This window comes from Chionomys nivalis, chromosome 21, assembly GCF_950005125.1.
Source record: "Chionomys nivalis chromosome 21, mChiNiv1.1, whole genome shotgun sequence".
NCBI lineage: Eukaryota > Metazoa > Chordata > Mammalia > Rodentia > Cricetidae > Chionomys > Chionomys nivalis.
In genome coordinates this window covers 23,191,850-23,207,771 of record NC_080106.1, presented here as the reverse complement: position 1 = coordinate 23,207,771, position 15,922 = coordinate 23,191,850, and the positions used below count along the sequence as shown (strand labels likewise).

Genomic DNA, 15,922 nt, shown 5'->3' with positions numbered 1-15,922 from the left:
GTCACAGGCATTATCTAGTGACATGACAATTTTACCCCATTCCTTAAAAACTGACCATCACAATTCTAATATACACTGTTATTTTCAAAATGTGTATGCCTAGTATATAAAGAACAGGATGGAAGCCAGGTGATGGTGGTGCATACCTTTAATTTCTAGCATTTGGGAGGCAGAAGCAGGCAGATCTCTGTGAGTCCTGATCTACAGAACAAGTTCCAAGACAGGCACCAAGCTACACAGAGAAACCCTTTCTCGAAAATCAAAAAGAAGAAGAAGAAGAGGAGGAGGAGGAGGAGGAGGAGGAGGAGGAGGAGAAGAAAGAAAGAAAGAAAGAAAGAAAGAAAGAAAGAAAGAAAGAAAGAAAGAAAGAAAGAAAAGAGAACATGATGGAAACTCATGTCTTCAACTGCAGAATCTTGACTAAGCAATATCTTGACTAACAGCTACAGTAAGGAAGCCAGGGGTAGTGGTGTATGCCTATAATTTCAGCACTCAGGAGGCAGCAGCAGGCAGATCTCAAGTCTAGCTAGAGTTATATAGTGAGGCCTTGCCTCAACAAAACAAAACAAAAAATTCAACCTACAATTAAGAAATACATTGTTTGGGGCTGGGGAGATGGCTCAGCGGTTAAGAGCACTAGCTTCTCTTGGTTCAATTCCCAGCACCCACATGGCAGTTCTCAGTTGTCTGTAACTCCAGTTCCAGGGGATCTGATACCCTTATACAGATATACATGTAGGCAAAGCACCAAAGCACATTAGGAAGAAAGGAAGAAAAAGAGAGACAAAAAGAGAGAAAAGGAGAAAGACATTGTTGTATTAATTAGTATTTTGAATATTTATGATAATATCTTCCAAAATAACACAACTCTGTATGTTGTAGAATTTCCTATAGTAAATTATAGCCTATTTTGTTTTAAAAAAATCTTGACCATGGGTCAATGAGATAGTTCATCACTTTTTAGTACTTGTCTGACAACCCAAGTTTGATCCCTGGAGCCCACAGTGGATAGAAAAAAACTGACTCCCAGAAGTTTTCTTCCACATCTGCACCATGAAATGTACAAGCCTGCACTACTCACACACACACCCACACACACACCCCAAATACATACACAATAATAAGCAATAAAAAATGTTGACCATGATGTACTTTGTTTTTCTGATGCTCTGATTTAAACAGGGGCCTCATTCTAGGCAATGGCTAACCTGCTGAACTAGCTCCCAGTGCTACACTGTTATTCTGGAAAACACAAATTCAGGAGTTTTTCATTTTATTTACAAAGTACATGTTTTGGCTTCAAATACACATATTTTTATCTACATAAAGCTCAGTTACCTAGGAAGTTTAAAAATCTAGGAAACAGCCACCTACTACTTATTCATGTCAAGGATCGGGGCAAAAATGGAAAGGACTGTGCTCAAGAAAAGCCCTGCCATCATCAAACCCTGGCCTCCTGCAGATCAGGCTGCTGAAAAGCAATGTATCATCAAACCCTGGCCTCCTGCAGATCAGGCTGCTGAAAAGCAATGTATTCTACCCTCCCCCTCCAAGCCACCCCTGACTGCCTCCAGGAGAACTCAAGCTAATCATTTGTCTCATTGATAGCTGTCTTCAGAATCACAATTTCTTCTTTTCTTTAAGACTTCTGAAAGGGTTGACGAGATGGTGCAGTGGTAAAGAGCCTTGGTCACTATGTAGACCAGGCTGGCCTCCAATTCCTAGAGAACCACATGCCTCAGCCTCCTGAGTGCCAGGATCAAAGATGTGTGCCACAATGCCTGGCATTTACTGAAAACCTTTAACCCAGAGTCTCAGATTCTTTTGAGACAGGGTCTCACTCTGTAGCCCTGGCTGACTTTGAACTCAAGAGATCTGCCTACCTCTGCCTACTGAGTGTTGGGATTAAAGATATATGCCACCACACACCTCTGTGTCTCTCAACTACAGGCTGATCCCAGAAGTGAGGAATGAAGTCTAGCCTGTGAGAGGACCAATGCACCCTAGTTTTCTAAGTTGTCATTTCTTGCTAGCTGCAATCTGGTAGAAGAATATCAGTTACAGGCATAGTGGTACATGTCTATAAGACCAGCCAGCACTTGAGAATGAAGGCAGGAGGATGAGATCAGCTATTAAAAGTCATTCTTGGGGCTGAAGAGGTGGCAGTGTTCTGAATGCATGTATGCCTGCAGGCCAGAAGAGGGCACCAGATCTCATTACAGATGGTTGTGAGCCACCATGTGGTTGCTGGGAATTGAACTCAGGACCTTTGGAAGAGCAGTCAATGCTCTTAACCGCTGAGCCATCTCTCCAGCCCACGAAGCCCTTGGTTTTCAAAGAACACCTTTTCTCTCTTCTGTTTGCTTATTTGCCTTACTGTTTACGGATATTGTTTATTTTCAGTAGAGTCAAAATGTTGCCTATATATGTAGTATGCGTTTTCAGTTGTGGCATCAGCACAAACAGCCTTGAGGCACTATTACTAAGTTCCTGGCTAGAGAAAAAGGGGATAACAATGTGAGGGTTTCAGTGTGCTTGTACTTCTACACCCACACATGTACACCTGGCCAAATATCATCTTTTTCTAAATTTATTTTCTAATAAACAGGCAACACTAAATATTACTAATATATTATTAATATTTCTGAAACCCCATGATCCTATCAATCAATCTCTGAGATGGGGTCTTGAAGACTCCAGATGAATGCCATGCTAGCTGATGGCTTGACTCTTCATGAGAAAGCCTTGGCTAGAACTATCCAGCTAAGGCCATGAACCCTAGAAACTGTATGAAGTCAATGTCTGTTATTTTAAGTCTGTAGTAAATCGTGGAAATATTTGAGGTCTAGAGGCAGATAACTAGCATTCCTTATGACCAGTCATTTCTGGAGATTATCCTACAGATGGAAAGATATCCCATTACATCCTGCTCCCAGAAATAATCTTTTTGGTCTGGTTTTGTTTTTTGAGACAGGGTTTCTCTGTGTAACAGCCCTAACTGTCCTGGAACTAGCTCTTGTAGACTATGCTGGCCTCTTACTCACAGAGATCTTACCTGCCTCTGCTTCCCAAGTGCTGGGATTAAAGGTGTACACCATCGCCACCCAGCCTTTTGTTTCTTTGTTTGTTTTGTTTTGATTTTGGAGACAGGGTTTCTCAGTAGCTAAGGAACCAGTCCTGGGAACCGGTCCTGGGACTCACTCTGTAGACCAGGCTGGCCTCAAACTCTCAGAGATCCACCTGCCTCTGCCTCCTGAGTGCTGGGATTAAAGGCGTGCGCCACCACTGCCGGGCCCTCCCAGAAATAATTTTAAGGCCCAAATATATTAAAATAATAAGTACCCTTGTTATCTGATCCGTGTGAACAAGGACCAAAAAGTTTAGATAATGTATGTATGACAAGCTAAGCTATAAAAGTTTACTACAGTATTGTCTGTAATGATAAAATATTAGGACAACAAAGCTGGGAACATTCTTATTAGCTACAGACAGAATATCTTTTTTTTTTTTTTTTTTTTTTGGTTTTTCGAGACAGGGTTTGTCTGTGGTTTTGGAGCCTGTCCTGGAACTAGCTCTTGTAGACCAGGCTGGTCTCGAACTCACAGAGATCCGCCTAGCTCTCGATGTATTTTGTATGAAAACCTCGCCAGACTATTTAAATAAATAAAAAACAAGATAAAAGTTCTATGTATGAGAAAAGGGGGGGGAGGGCACAAGATAGCTCAGTGGGTAAAGTTCTTGATGGGCAAGCCTGGTGACCTGAGTTTAATCCACGCCTTTAATCCAGCACTGGAGCAGCAGAGGCAGGAGGTTCTCTGTGAGTTCAAGGCCAGCCTGGTTTAAATGGTGAGACACTGTATACACACACACACACACACACACACACATTGGAGAGACGGAGAAAAAGTGAGAGAGAGATTATGTAGGTGGGTACAGATATAAATAGTCTAGATATATGTCATAAGGGAAGCATTCTAAGTCTGAGTGGGGATGAGTAAAACCCCTGTTCTGCCTTCCACCTACCTGTTCTGCCAGCCAGGCAATATGCTTGACTTCCTTGCTGCCTCCCGCTGTACTGGTTGCACCAAGCATGGCATTGAGTTCAGCCAATACCTGTGGGAGGAGAGCCATTATGTTGGTGTGGATAGCTACGAACCAGGAGTGTGCTGTGGCCGTATCTTTGCAGCGTAGGATCAAGGTGTTCCTGCTATCAGGAGAATGTAGCTCTATCAATCTGTATGAAGAGAGAAAGGAGAAAAATGAGCTGGGTTTCAAGTCATCACACTACCAGAGTTAACTCGCTAACTGCAAATCTAGTATAGGAATGTGATTTTCAAGTAGAGATACTTTAATTTCTCAGAGTCCAATACCAGAGAAAACACAAATGGATGGACAATAATCGGGACTAACAACTAGATCTGTTGATGTACTGTGCCTATGGGATGGCCAATAGTGGGACACTTCACTTTTCCTTAATTTCTATGTCAAAGAAACACAAGTCTGTTGGGCATTGCAGGCAGGAACACCAACATCAACACTCACACATGGGCACAAATACGTATATTAAGTATATAAAAGTCAGGGTTAGGCGGGCGGTGGTGGCGCACGCCTTTAATCCCAGCACTCGGGAGGCAGAGGCAGGCGGATCTCTGGGAGTTCGAGGCCAGCCTGGTCTACAAGAGCTAGTTCCAGGACAGGAACCAAAAGCTACGGAGAAACCCCGTCTCGAAAAATCCAAAAAAAAAAAAAAAAAAAAAAAAAAGTCAGGGTTATATGTATACCATGCACTCTAGGCTGGCATCACACTTGCTATGTACTTGAGGATGACCCTGAACTGCTCCTCTGGCTTTCACTTTTCAAGTGCTGGAATTACAGGTGAATTTCACCACACAAAGCTAGAAGAACTTTATATTTAATTTTTTAAAATATTTTAAAAACGATTAGGAGCGGAGGAGATGAGACGGCTCAGGGGTTAGGAGCACTTGCTGCTCGGCTAGTGGACCCAGGTCTGGCCCTCAGCACCCAAATTATAATAATATAGACCGACTATAGCTTCAGCTCCAGGAGAGTCAAGTTCTTTGGCCTCTGTGGACACCTATACTTATGTGGACACACACACACACAAAAACACATACATAACTAAAAAGAAAAACCTAGGCAGTGGTGCACGCCTTTAATTCCAGCACTCAGGAGGCAGAGGCAGTTGGATCTCTGTGAGTTTGAGGCCAGCCTGGTCTACAGAGTTCCAGAACAGCCAGAGCTGTTACAAAGAGAAAGTCTGTCTCGAAAAACACATTAAAATTTTTTTTTTTAGTTAGGTAATACTGGTATAACGTATAAAAGCCTAACAATGAACTAAAATTCTTTTATTTGAAATAAAGGGATATTAGCAGGATATTGTTTTTCTTTATGAATATTATTCTTTATAAAAATTGGAATTTTATTAATTTGTTTGAGACCGAATCTCACTATGTAGTCTTGACTGGTCTAGAACTCGCTGTATAGATTCGGCTGGCTGCAAACTCACAGAGATTCCCCCTGCTTCTGCCTCCCAAGTGCTGGGACTAAAGACATGTACTGCTGCTGCTGCTGCACTTGGCTAAAGTTACCTTTAGATCAGCAGTTCCAAGGCTGCCTCCAGCTTCTACCAGCCGTGCATTAGGCATCCTTGCCCTACTCTTCTAGTTCTACAGTGAGATGGGGTCAAATTAAGGTCATTAGGTTTATGCAGCGAGTACTTTTACAAGTCTTTTATTTATTTATTTTTGTTTTTGCTCTTTTCATTTCGTATTAAAATTTTTCAGGGGGTTTTTGTTGTTCAATTATTTTGTGTGTGTATGTGTGTGAGTGTGTCACAGTCTTGAGTGTGGGACTCATTTTTCTCCTTCCATGACATGGGTCCCAGGAACAAATGGAGGTTGTCAGGCTTGGTGACAGGCAGCTCTACCTGCTGACCCATCTTGCTAGCCTTACTTTTTATTTTTTTATTTATTTATTTTTTTTATTTTTTATTTTTTATTTTTTTTGGTTTTTTCGAGACAGGGTTTCTCTGTGGTTTTGGAGCCTGTCCTGGAACTAGCTCTTGTAGACCAGGCTGGTCTCGAACTCACAGAGATCCGCCTGCCTCTGCCTCCCAAGTGCTGGGATTAAAGGCGTGCGCCACCACCGCCCGGCAACTTTTTATTTTTTTGATAGGTCTCACTATATAGCACTGGTTGGCCTCAAATTCATGATAATCCTCCTAAATGCTAGGATGCCAGCTCCAAATACTTTAAGTTGTTATTTTATATTGCAAATGTTTATCCTCAAATTCTACTGAGTCTATACTTTTTTCTAAGATTTATTTTATTTGTATTTATGGTGTGTGTAAGTACCCACAGATGCCAGAAGAGGTCATCAGGTGCGCTGGAATTAGAGTCACAGGTGTGGGCTGGGACCTGAACTTGGGACCTCTGGGAGAAAAGCAATCATTCTCAAACACTGAGACACCTCTCTGGCCCCCAATCAATCCTCCTTAGATACATTATTAATTGAGTCCCTACTAAATGACAAGTATTGTCACTGCAGAAACACAGATCAATGGGGAAAAAAAAATCCAGTCTCTACCCTAACTAAGCCTAAGTCTATCAGGGAAGGCAGAAAATGAACAGATGATAAATCACAATTAATTATAGGTCACAAAAGATCTTATAGAGGACAGTTAGTCCTGGCTATTATGAAGACTGTGCTTTAAAAGACAGAGACGGGGGCTGGAGAGATGGCTCAGAGGTTAAGAGCACTGCCTGCTCTTCCAAAGGTCCTGAGTTCAATTTCCAGCAACCACATGGTGGCTCACAACCATCTGTAATGGGGTCTGGTACCTTCTTCTGGCCTGCAGGCATACACATAGAATATTGTATACATAATAAATAAATATTAAAAATAAATAAATAAATGACAGAGATGGGCGGATCTCTGTGCATTTCAGACCAGCCTGGTCTACAAAGCAAGTTCCAGTACAGCCAAGGCTACAGAGAAACCCTGTCTTGAAATATCACAAAAAACAAAACAAAAACAAAACCCAGATACTTCTGTGGTAGTAAAGGCAAAGTAGGACCGCAGGGGATGCTTTACACCTCTAGGCACAATTACCAAACTGGCTCTATGTGGTGAGCTCATTACAAACTCGGTACGTCCCCTAAGAAGCTTTTCTTTCTTTTCTTTTTTCTTTCTTTCTTTTTTTTTGTAGCCCTGGCTGTTCACATACTCAATCTGTAGATGGATTGCTGTGCGATAACGCTCTTGTACACTGTAAATATTTGTCACTCCTATTAGTTTAACAAAATGCTAACTGGCCAGTGGCCAGGCAGAAAGTATAGGCAGGGTGACCAGACTAGGAGAATTCTGGAAAGAGGAAAGAGATGTAGTCACCAATGCAAAGTAAGCAAGATGAGAATGCCTTACTGAGAAAAGGTACCAAGCTACGTGGCTAAACATAGACAAGAATTATGGGTTAATTTAAGTTTTAAAAAAAGAGCTAATTAATAAGAAGCCTGAGCTAATAGGTCAAACAGTTTATATTTAATATAAGCCTCTGTGTGTTTCTTTGAGACTGAATGGCTGCAACACAAACTTCTGTCTACAGTAGACCAGCCTAGCCTCAAACTCACAGAGATCCATCTGCCTCTGCCTCCCAAATGCTGGGATTAAAGGGTTGTACCACCACTGCAAGGCCTAAGGAGGCTTTTTAAAAAGCTAATTTGAGGGCTGATGAGATGGCTTAGCATGTAATGATATTTGTTGCCAAGCCTAATGGTCTGAAGAACCCATCTGGTACAAAGAACAGGCACCTACAAGTTGTCCTCTGACTTCTACACATACACTGTGGCATGCACAAACTCACATAGTTAACAAAAAATTTAAAGAATAACCCTATAAACCCAGAGAGCTCATTACAACAAAATATGGGAAGCTGGCAAACAGCCATAGGACTCAGCAGGTGGTCAGGGTTCTGAGAAAGTCATAAGGAGCAAGCCTATAGGCAGCATTCCTCTATGGCATCTGCTTCAGTTTCTGCCTTGAATTGCCCTGACTCACCTCATAAAGTCTTTCCTCCCCAAATTGCTTTTGGTCATAGTTTTGCATCACAGTAATAGTAACCCTAACTAAAATGAGATGGAAGGGCCAAAGCCCAGCCACTCTACTACATAATCACTAAACGGACAGTGGATTGGCAGCAAGGTTAGTTCTGAGAGCGAGACTAAAACATGCACCACAAGGAGGAGGACTTGAGTTCCACACCAGCCTGGCCTGCTTAGTGAGTTAGATCTCAAAAGATAAAAACAGGAACTGGGAATGTGCCTCAGTTGAGTTTTTGACCCTAAAGTTCAATTCCCACCGCTGCAAAGACAAAACCAAAAAGGCCAAACAAACAAAATCCACCTCTAAACAAAAATGCACCTAGCTGAGCATCGTGGCTCCTGTGCTCAGGCAGCTAAGGCAAAATTTCAATAAATCTGAGGTCAGCCTGGGCCATATAGTAAATTTTGGAGCAGCCTAAAATATAACATGAAACTGTCTCAAATGAACAAATAGAAAGAATTCTCCATACTATAAGGATAGGATACATGACCTAAGTGGCCAATGACTTCCATGACCTTACCCTAGCCAAAGAGTCAGAGCCATTCTCATCCCCACCAAACTGGCTGGGAGAAGCAATTCGTAGTTCAAACTGCATGTCTCTAGGCTGACCATCTTCTAGAAGAGCTTGTTTATTTCCACCCTGTTGCTCTGTCACTGAAGCCAGCATTAACATTCTTTAAACATGCTAAAATCACTGGCAAGAACCCGACAAGAAATTTCCTTCACTCCTCCTACTGACCTAGTTAGCACTAAAGATAGAAATCAGTTTATATTCTTTAGGCAAAAACCAATTCTTTTCTGGTGAAAAAACAAAAAACCTTTACACTGTATACAGTCCTAAAAACAGTCTCTCAGGTCATGGCAGCCACTGGACACTGAATATCTTATTAAGACAGAATAACTTCTAAAAATCTTGGTATTAGATCCTAATTATAAATTATTGGAAGAATGAAAATAAGCCTGTTATAGAATAAAGCTAAACCTGACTAGTCAGGAGTGAGCACCAGGACAACAGGGCTCAAACGATGAAAGGGTCACGAAGTTGATTTTCCGGTGGGATCACTAGCATTTATGGAAAGAGAAATCTTGTAGCTTCTTGGAAAGGGGTTGGGGAAAAGTTAATCAACAAAAAAAACTCCCAACCAGAACTGAGTCTAGGATCAGAAGAGTCTGTCTTGGATCAGTCCTCAAAACCAACAAAGGCAACATAATAATGCTCAAAATTAGCTATTTAAAAGGAAAAATTAAAATAAAAACCCGGCTAACAGCAAACACGGAGGCAGTCTGCCAGTAATTGAGCCCATAGGAGATAGGAGGCAGCTACAAGGTTAAAGGTTTTGGACTGTAGTCAAACCACTGAGGGTTTCCAGTCAAATCAATATTTAGGTAGACAGAAGCATGGAATTGTAAGTTCAGCTTATATTACTTTATCTGCTTGGTTATGTCTTTGACATAACTTATGAGTTAAATTTAGTAATAATCATGAAATTTTTGTCACAAATCTCAAGTATGCCTTTTACTAAAAAACAGTCAGAATGAAGATGGGAAGGTGTGAGCCAATGCAAAAGACAGACTTAAAACCGCCACATTCCTACAGGACACTGCTGCTTGCTAAGGAATAGGCTCACGTTCTCTCTCACTGGACTTCATCATTAATTAGTTTCAGGTTTCATAACACAACACATTATCAGAAGCATCTAGCGAGGCAGCAGAAGCTCAGGTGGACAAAGGCAGTAACCTGCATTTACTCACAGAACACCCACCAGCTTTAATACAGAACCTAATCAAAGTAGTAAAATAATGACAATAAAACAAGCTGTTTCCGGGGGCTGGAGAGATGGCTCAGTGGTTAAGAGCATTGCCTGCTCTTCCAAAGGTCCTGAGTTCAATTCCCAGCAACCACATGGTGGCTCACAACCATCTGTAATGAGGTCTGGTGCCCTCTTCTGGCTTGCAGGCATATACATAGACAGAATATTGTATACATAATAAATAAATATTAAAAAAAACAAAAAACAAAAAAAAAACCAAGCTGTTTCCCTTTCGGTTTTAGTGAAACCTTCACATAAAAATGAAGGATGGGGCTGGAGAGATGGCTCAGAGGTTAAGAACACTACCTGCTCTTCCAGAGGTCCTGAGTTCAATTCCCAGCAACCACATGGTAGCTCACAACCATCTGTAATGAGATCTGGTGCCCTCTTCTGGTGTACAGGCATACATGCAGACAGAACATTGTATACATAATAAATAAATAAATATTGTAAAAAATGAAAGATGAACCATAATGAGATTCTACCACATACCCTTCAGAGAAGTTACTACTTACAATGCTGGGAAGAACATGGAGCAAAGGAAACTCTCACACTGTTGACTCTTATTGGTATTAGTATAAAATGGTATAGTCACTTTGGAAGAATGCCTGGAAATCTTTCTTTCTTAGATTTATTTTATTTACTTAACGTGTTGAGTGTTTTGCCTCCATATATGTATGTGTACTATGTGTGTTCCTGGTGTCTGTGGAGGTCAGAAGGAATTTGACCCCTTGGGACTGGAGACAGTTGAGAGCCATTTGGTGCTGGAATGAACAGTCTACTGGAAGAGAAGTCTAACAGCTGAGCCATTCTTTAGCCTTGGAAGTTCCTTCTAAAATAAAACACACATCTACCATTTGCTTGTTTGGTTTGTTTGTTTTTTTTTTTTTTTTGAGACAGGGTTTCTCTGTGGTTTTGGAGCCTGTCCTGGAACTAGCTCTTATAGACCAGGCTGGTCTCGAACTCACAGAGATCCGCCTGCCACTGCCTCCTAAGTGCTGGGATTAAAGGCGTGCGCCACCACCGCCCAGCATTTTGTTCGTTTTTTTGAGGGAGGTCTTTAGCCTGGGTTGGCCTAGAACTCACAGAAAGCCACCTGCCTCTGCTTTTGAGTACCGGGATTACTGTCGAAATTAAAGGCATACACCACCATTCCCTGCCACATATATCAACTCCACTCCACCAAGTTCACACAAGTAAAATGAAAATGCATGACCAAAAAAGATGTACATAACAGTCATGACAACTAACTCCAAACTGAAAATTGCTCAGGTAGCCATCATCAGGTGACCACATTATGATTTAAAGATTTCTGTATTTATTATGTATACACACACTAGAAGAGGGCATCAGATCTCACTACAGATGGTTGTGAGCTGCCATGTGGGTGCTGGGAATTGAACTCAGGACCTCTGAAAGAGCAGCTAGTGTGCTCTTAACCTGAGTCATCTCTCCAGCCCCCGGGGAATATGATTTTATGATGTGTTACTCTTGTTTAGGCTGTGGAACATCTGTGTAAAGGTGCAAAAATGTGTCTGATTATATAAAATTCACCTGCGGTCAGGTGGCTGAGTCAGCAACTAGCAGACAGGAAGTGGCAGGGAGAAGCCGGGTGGAGAAGGAATTTTAAGGAGGGGCGAGGAGAAGCACAAGGGTTTTTTGGAGGACGCTAGGGGCCAGCCACACAGCCAGCCATGTAGTAAAGTCAAAAGAGTAAAGGAGTAAAACATTGTACACAACAGTTAAGAGCACTGCTTGCTTTCCCAGAAGACTTGGATTTGGTTCCTGGCACCCACATGGTGGTTTACAACCACTTGCAACTCCAGGCCCAGAGGATTCTCCAGACCAGTTCCAGGCCAGAAGAGGATACGTTGACCTCTTCAGGCCCCTATGGGTAGCAGGCATGCATGTGGGGTACAGGCTTACATATAGGTGAAACACACATAAAAATAATTTTTAAAAACCCACAAATAAATAAATTGACATGCATTTTGACAGGGCTTAGATAAATTTTTTTTGTTTTGTTTTGTTTTTGTTTTTCGAGACAGGGTTTCTCTGTAGCTTTGGAGCCTTTCCTGGAACTCCCTTTGTAGACCAGGCTGGCCTCGAACTTACAGAGATCCGCCTGCCTCTGCCTCCCGAGTGCTGGGATTAAAGGTGTGTGCCACCACCGCCCGGCAGGGCTTAGATAAATTTAAGAACTAAAGAGCTCCAAGTGATTTTACAGGTATTATCTCCTTTATCTTAATATGTGTGTGTGCGTGTGGTATATACACGTGTGCATGCTGTGTGTGTAGGCCAGGTCAGTGGTGGTTGTCTTCCCCTAGTACTCTTTGGAGCTCACTGGCTTGGCTAGGCTGGCTGGTCAGCAAACCCCAGAATCTTCCTGTCTCTAAGCACTGGGATTCCTGGTGCATGCCAAATCTGCCTTTTTACATGTGCTTAGGTCTTCATGCTTGCACAACAAAAACTTTACCCACAGAACCATCTTCTCGACTTTCCTGATATGGCTCTAAAAGATACAAACAGGCTGTATTTTCATTTTATAGACAGAAAATAGATAGAAAAATTATGTAAACATTTTGGCCAAGGGAAACTGACAACACTCACACACTTTTAAGAAATTACCGTGCCAATTTTATAACCATTTTCTTATTCAACCCTCATAATTTTTATCTTGTTCCATAGGAAACTGAGGTTTATAGAAGACAAATAGTTTGGCCAAGGTGCCAGAGTCCATTTGCTTAGCTCTGTTTTCTAGGTCTTAAAACAGAAGTGTGCTTAGGTGATAATTTTGTATGTTTTTTTTTTCCTGCCAAGACACAAAGGACAGATGCTCACAACCTGGAAATAAGCAAAGCTGCGTGCAATCCCCACCAGCTACTTGTCATTCTCCTACCTGCTTTTCTCTAGAGAACACTGCAATGCAAGTCGAGCTTCGCCCCCACAGAATAACCTTCAGTCTCTTTTCATTTGCATCTTACAAAAAGATGGACATTTTCAAATGTGGTATTTCAAGTAGGAACAAATCCCTTTTCAGTAGTAAGACTGAGAATTTTTATACTAGCCTCAGCCACCTGAGACCGAGCCTTGTACAGCACGTCATGGCCAACTATGAGGATCATCTGACTGGAATGAAGGGTGTGGCACATGCCCCCACCCCAAATATTATGCAGTTTTGACTTTTGTGAAGCTGAAAGTACTGGGTTTCATCATCGCATCCTTATATGTGTTATCCTCATACTTTGTTCTCAGTCATTCCCTCCTCCAGCTGGCTCCCTTTCTGCCCCACTGAGCCCTCCTTTTTGCTTTCTTTTACATGCAATCCATTACCATCTCATATCTCCAGTAAGATCCCTTTCTTCCTCTTGTAATCCCTGTCCTAGACTCCTCACCTGCAAACATACAGACAGCCTGCTACAATTTTAGTGGTTTCACATTGCTCTCTACACTTGGTTCCTAGGATTTCTTTCAAACCTGACAGTTAACAAATGTTTCCAGCATTTGGGGCTAGAGAGAGAGAGATAGCTCAGTGGTTATGAGCACTTGTTGATTTTGCAGAAGGACCAGGCTCATACCAGGCACTGGTGTGCATGCCTTTTGTCCCAGCACTTGGGAGGCAGAGGCAGGCAGATCCTGAGTTCGAGGCCAGTGTACTCCATAGAATGAGTTTCCAGGACAAAAAAAAAAAAAACAAGTTCGATTCCCATTACCCATATGATGACTTACAAGTGGTTTAAAATGTCTGCAACTCCAGTTTCAAGGAGATATGATGCCCTCTTCTGACTTCTATGAGCAGTAAGTATTTACGTGGACACAGACATACATGCAGGCAAAACACTCACACACATATAATAAATCTTTAAAAATGTTTGCAGTGCACTTGGGAGGCAGAGGCAGGCGGATCTCTGTGAGTTCGAGGCCAGCCTGGTCTACAAGAGCTAGTTCCAGGACAGGAACCTAAAGCTACGGAGAAACCCTGTCTCGAAAAATCCAAAAAAAAAAAAATGTTTGCAGTGGGTTGGAGAGATGGCTCAGCCGTTAAAGGCTAGGCTCAAAACCAAAAATATAAGAGTTCGGTTCCCAGCACCCACGCTGTCTCTCCAGCCACCCACACAAAAAAAGTTTGCAGCATATGACTGAACCAAGAATGCAATCCTTGAGTTTTAAAGAAAGTCAAGGTGACTGGGTTCTAAAAGATGTCTTGGTAAATGATAAAGGTAGCAGAACCCTTAATTTATATAATAATCACCTTCATCCTTCCTTCTTTCCCTATCCCCACACCCCTGTTCTACAAAATTCTATTGTTTTTGCTCTTTTCTCCAGTTTCTAGCTGCAGCAGTAACACCATGGGCATCTATTCTAGAAGTGATTTATAATGAATGGACTTAGCATTTCTGCCCTCCTTGGCCTGAGGTTGTGTGTGTGTATCTGTGTGTTTGCGCATGTGTGAGACAGACAGAGAGAGGAGAGAGAGAGAGAGAGAGAGAGAGAGAGAGAGAGAGAGAGAGAGAGAGAGAGAGAGAGAGAGAGAGAGAGAGACTGAGACTACTAGATGAATTAAGGCTTTTTGGCCCTTTGTGATTTTTAAAAAATGTATTTACTTTTATTTTATGTGCATTAGTGGTTTGCCATGGGTGTCAAGTGCCCTGGAAGTTTAATTACAGACAGTTGTGAGCTGCCATGTGGGTGTTGGAACTGAACCCACGTCCTCTAGAAAAGCAGTCAGTACACTTAACCACTGAGCCATCTCTCCAGCTCCACTTTGTGATTTTTATGTAACTGGTTTATTCAATTTTTTTATAACCTAAACTAATTTGGAACTGACTATGTAGCCCAAGCAGGCCTTAAATTCACAGTGATCTTTCTTCCTCAGCTTCCCAAGAGCTGGGATTCTACATAAGAGCTACCACAACTGTCTTAGTTATGACACTTTATGCTACAATTTTATGGAATGAAGACATGGCTCAAGGTTAAGAGCACCCGATGTTCTTGCAAAGAACCTGAGTTTGATTCTCAGTAGCATGCTAGACACCTTACAACTGCCTGTAACTCCAGTTTTGACCTCTGCAGGCACCCACACACCATAGCATATATTTACATAAACACACACATACACAGGAATAAAAAAATAATAGACTTTAAAATAAGCTACAATCTTGAGATACTACAAAAAACACTCCAAAAAGCTTATTTATTTGTTTGTTTGTTTGTTTGCTTCTATTTGGTCTTTTGAGACAGGGTTTCTCTGTACCTTTGGAGCCTGTCCTGGAACTCGCTCTGTAGACCAGGCTCGCCTTTGTGGTAGATCACAGAGATTCACCTGCCTCTGCCTCCAGAGTGCTGGGATTAAAGGTGTGCGCCACCACTGCCTGGCTCCCAAGAAGTTTTAATCACATAAAAGCCTTACATGTTCAAGAAGGTGATTCTTGGCTGGTCTGGAACTCACTATGTAGACCAGTTTGCCTGCTTCCTCCTCCCTAGTGCTGTAATTTAAGGTATGTGCGTCTATGCCTGACGAGAAAATCCTGGCTTCAGTTTCGTGCTGTTTTCCAAGTTCTGTCCTATTCTGCTTAGGCATATGGGTGCATTCAGATCAGAGACCACAAGAATGAAAAGTCACCCCACTCTGCCAAAACCCTGGCCTAACACTGAGTCTAACAGTACTTTTTCAAAAATTAAAGTCATTATAGAACACAAATGACTATAGAACAAGAAGGAAAATTATAAATTATTCATTCCATTGCTTGCATTTTATAGAAGGGGGAGGGTCTGTGAAGCCAACTTGTCAGAGTCACATTATCAGGTGATGTCCCATATCTACCTATCATATGGTCTCTGAGCTAAAACATTACTCACAATTAAGAAATTTCCTTATAGGTAGGCAGTGGTGGCACACACCTTTAATCTCAAGACTCGGGAGGCAGGGCCAGGCAAATCTCTGTGAGTTTAAGGCCAGCCTGGTCTACAGAGTGAGTTCCAGGACAGCT

The 15,922-nt window shown here is 41.9% G+C and overlaps 1 protein-coding gene across 1 annotated transcript in view; it reads right to left on the bottom strand.

Moving 5' to 3' along the window:
* The window catches only part of Sntb2 (syntrophin beta 2), an 83,505-nt gene that overhangs the window by 22,482 nt on the left and 45,101 nt on the right, over window positions 1-15,922 (bottom strand). Inside the window, exon 3 of the mRNA XM_057753549.1 lies at window positions 4,024-4,234. Coding sequence (XP_057609532.1) covers window positions 4,024-4,234 — 211 coding nt within the window. The remainder of the gene's footprint in view (window positions 1-4,023; window positions 4,235-15,922) is intronic.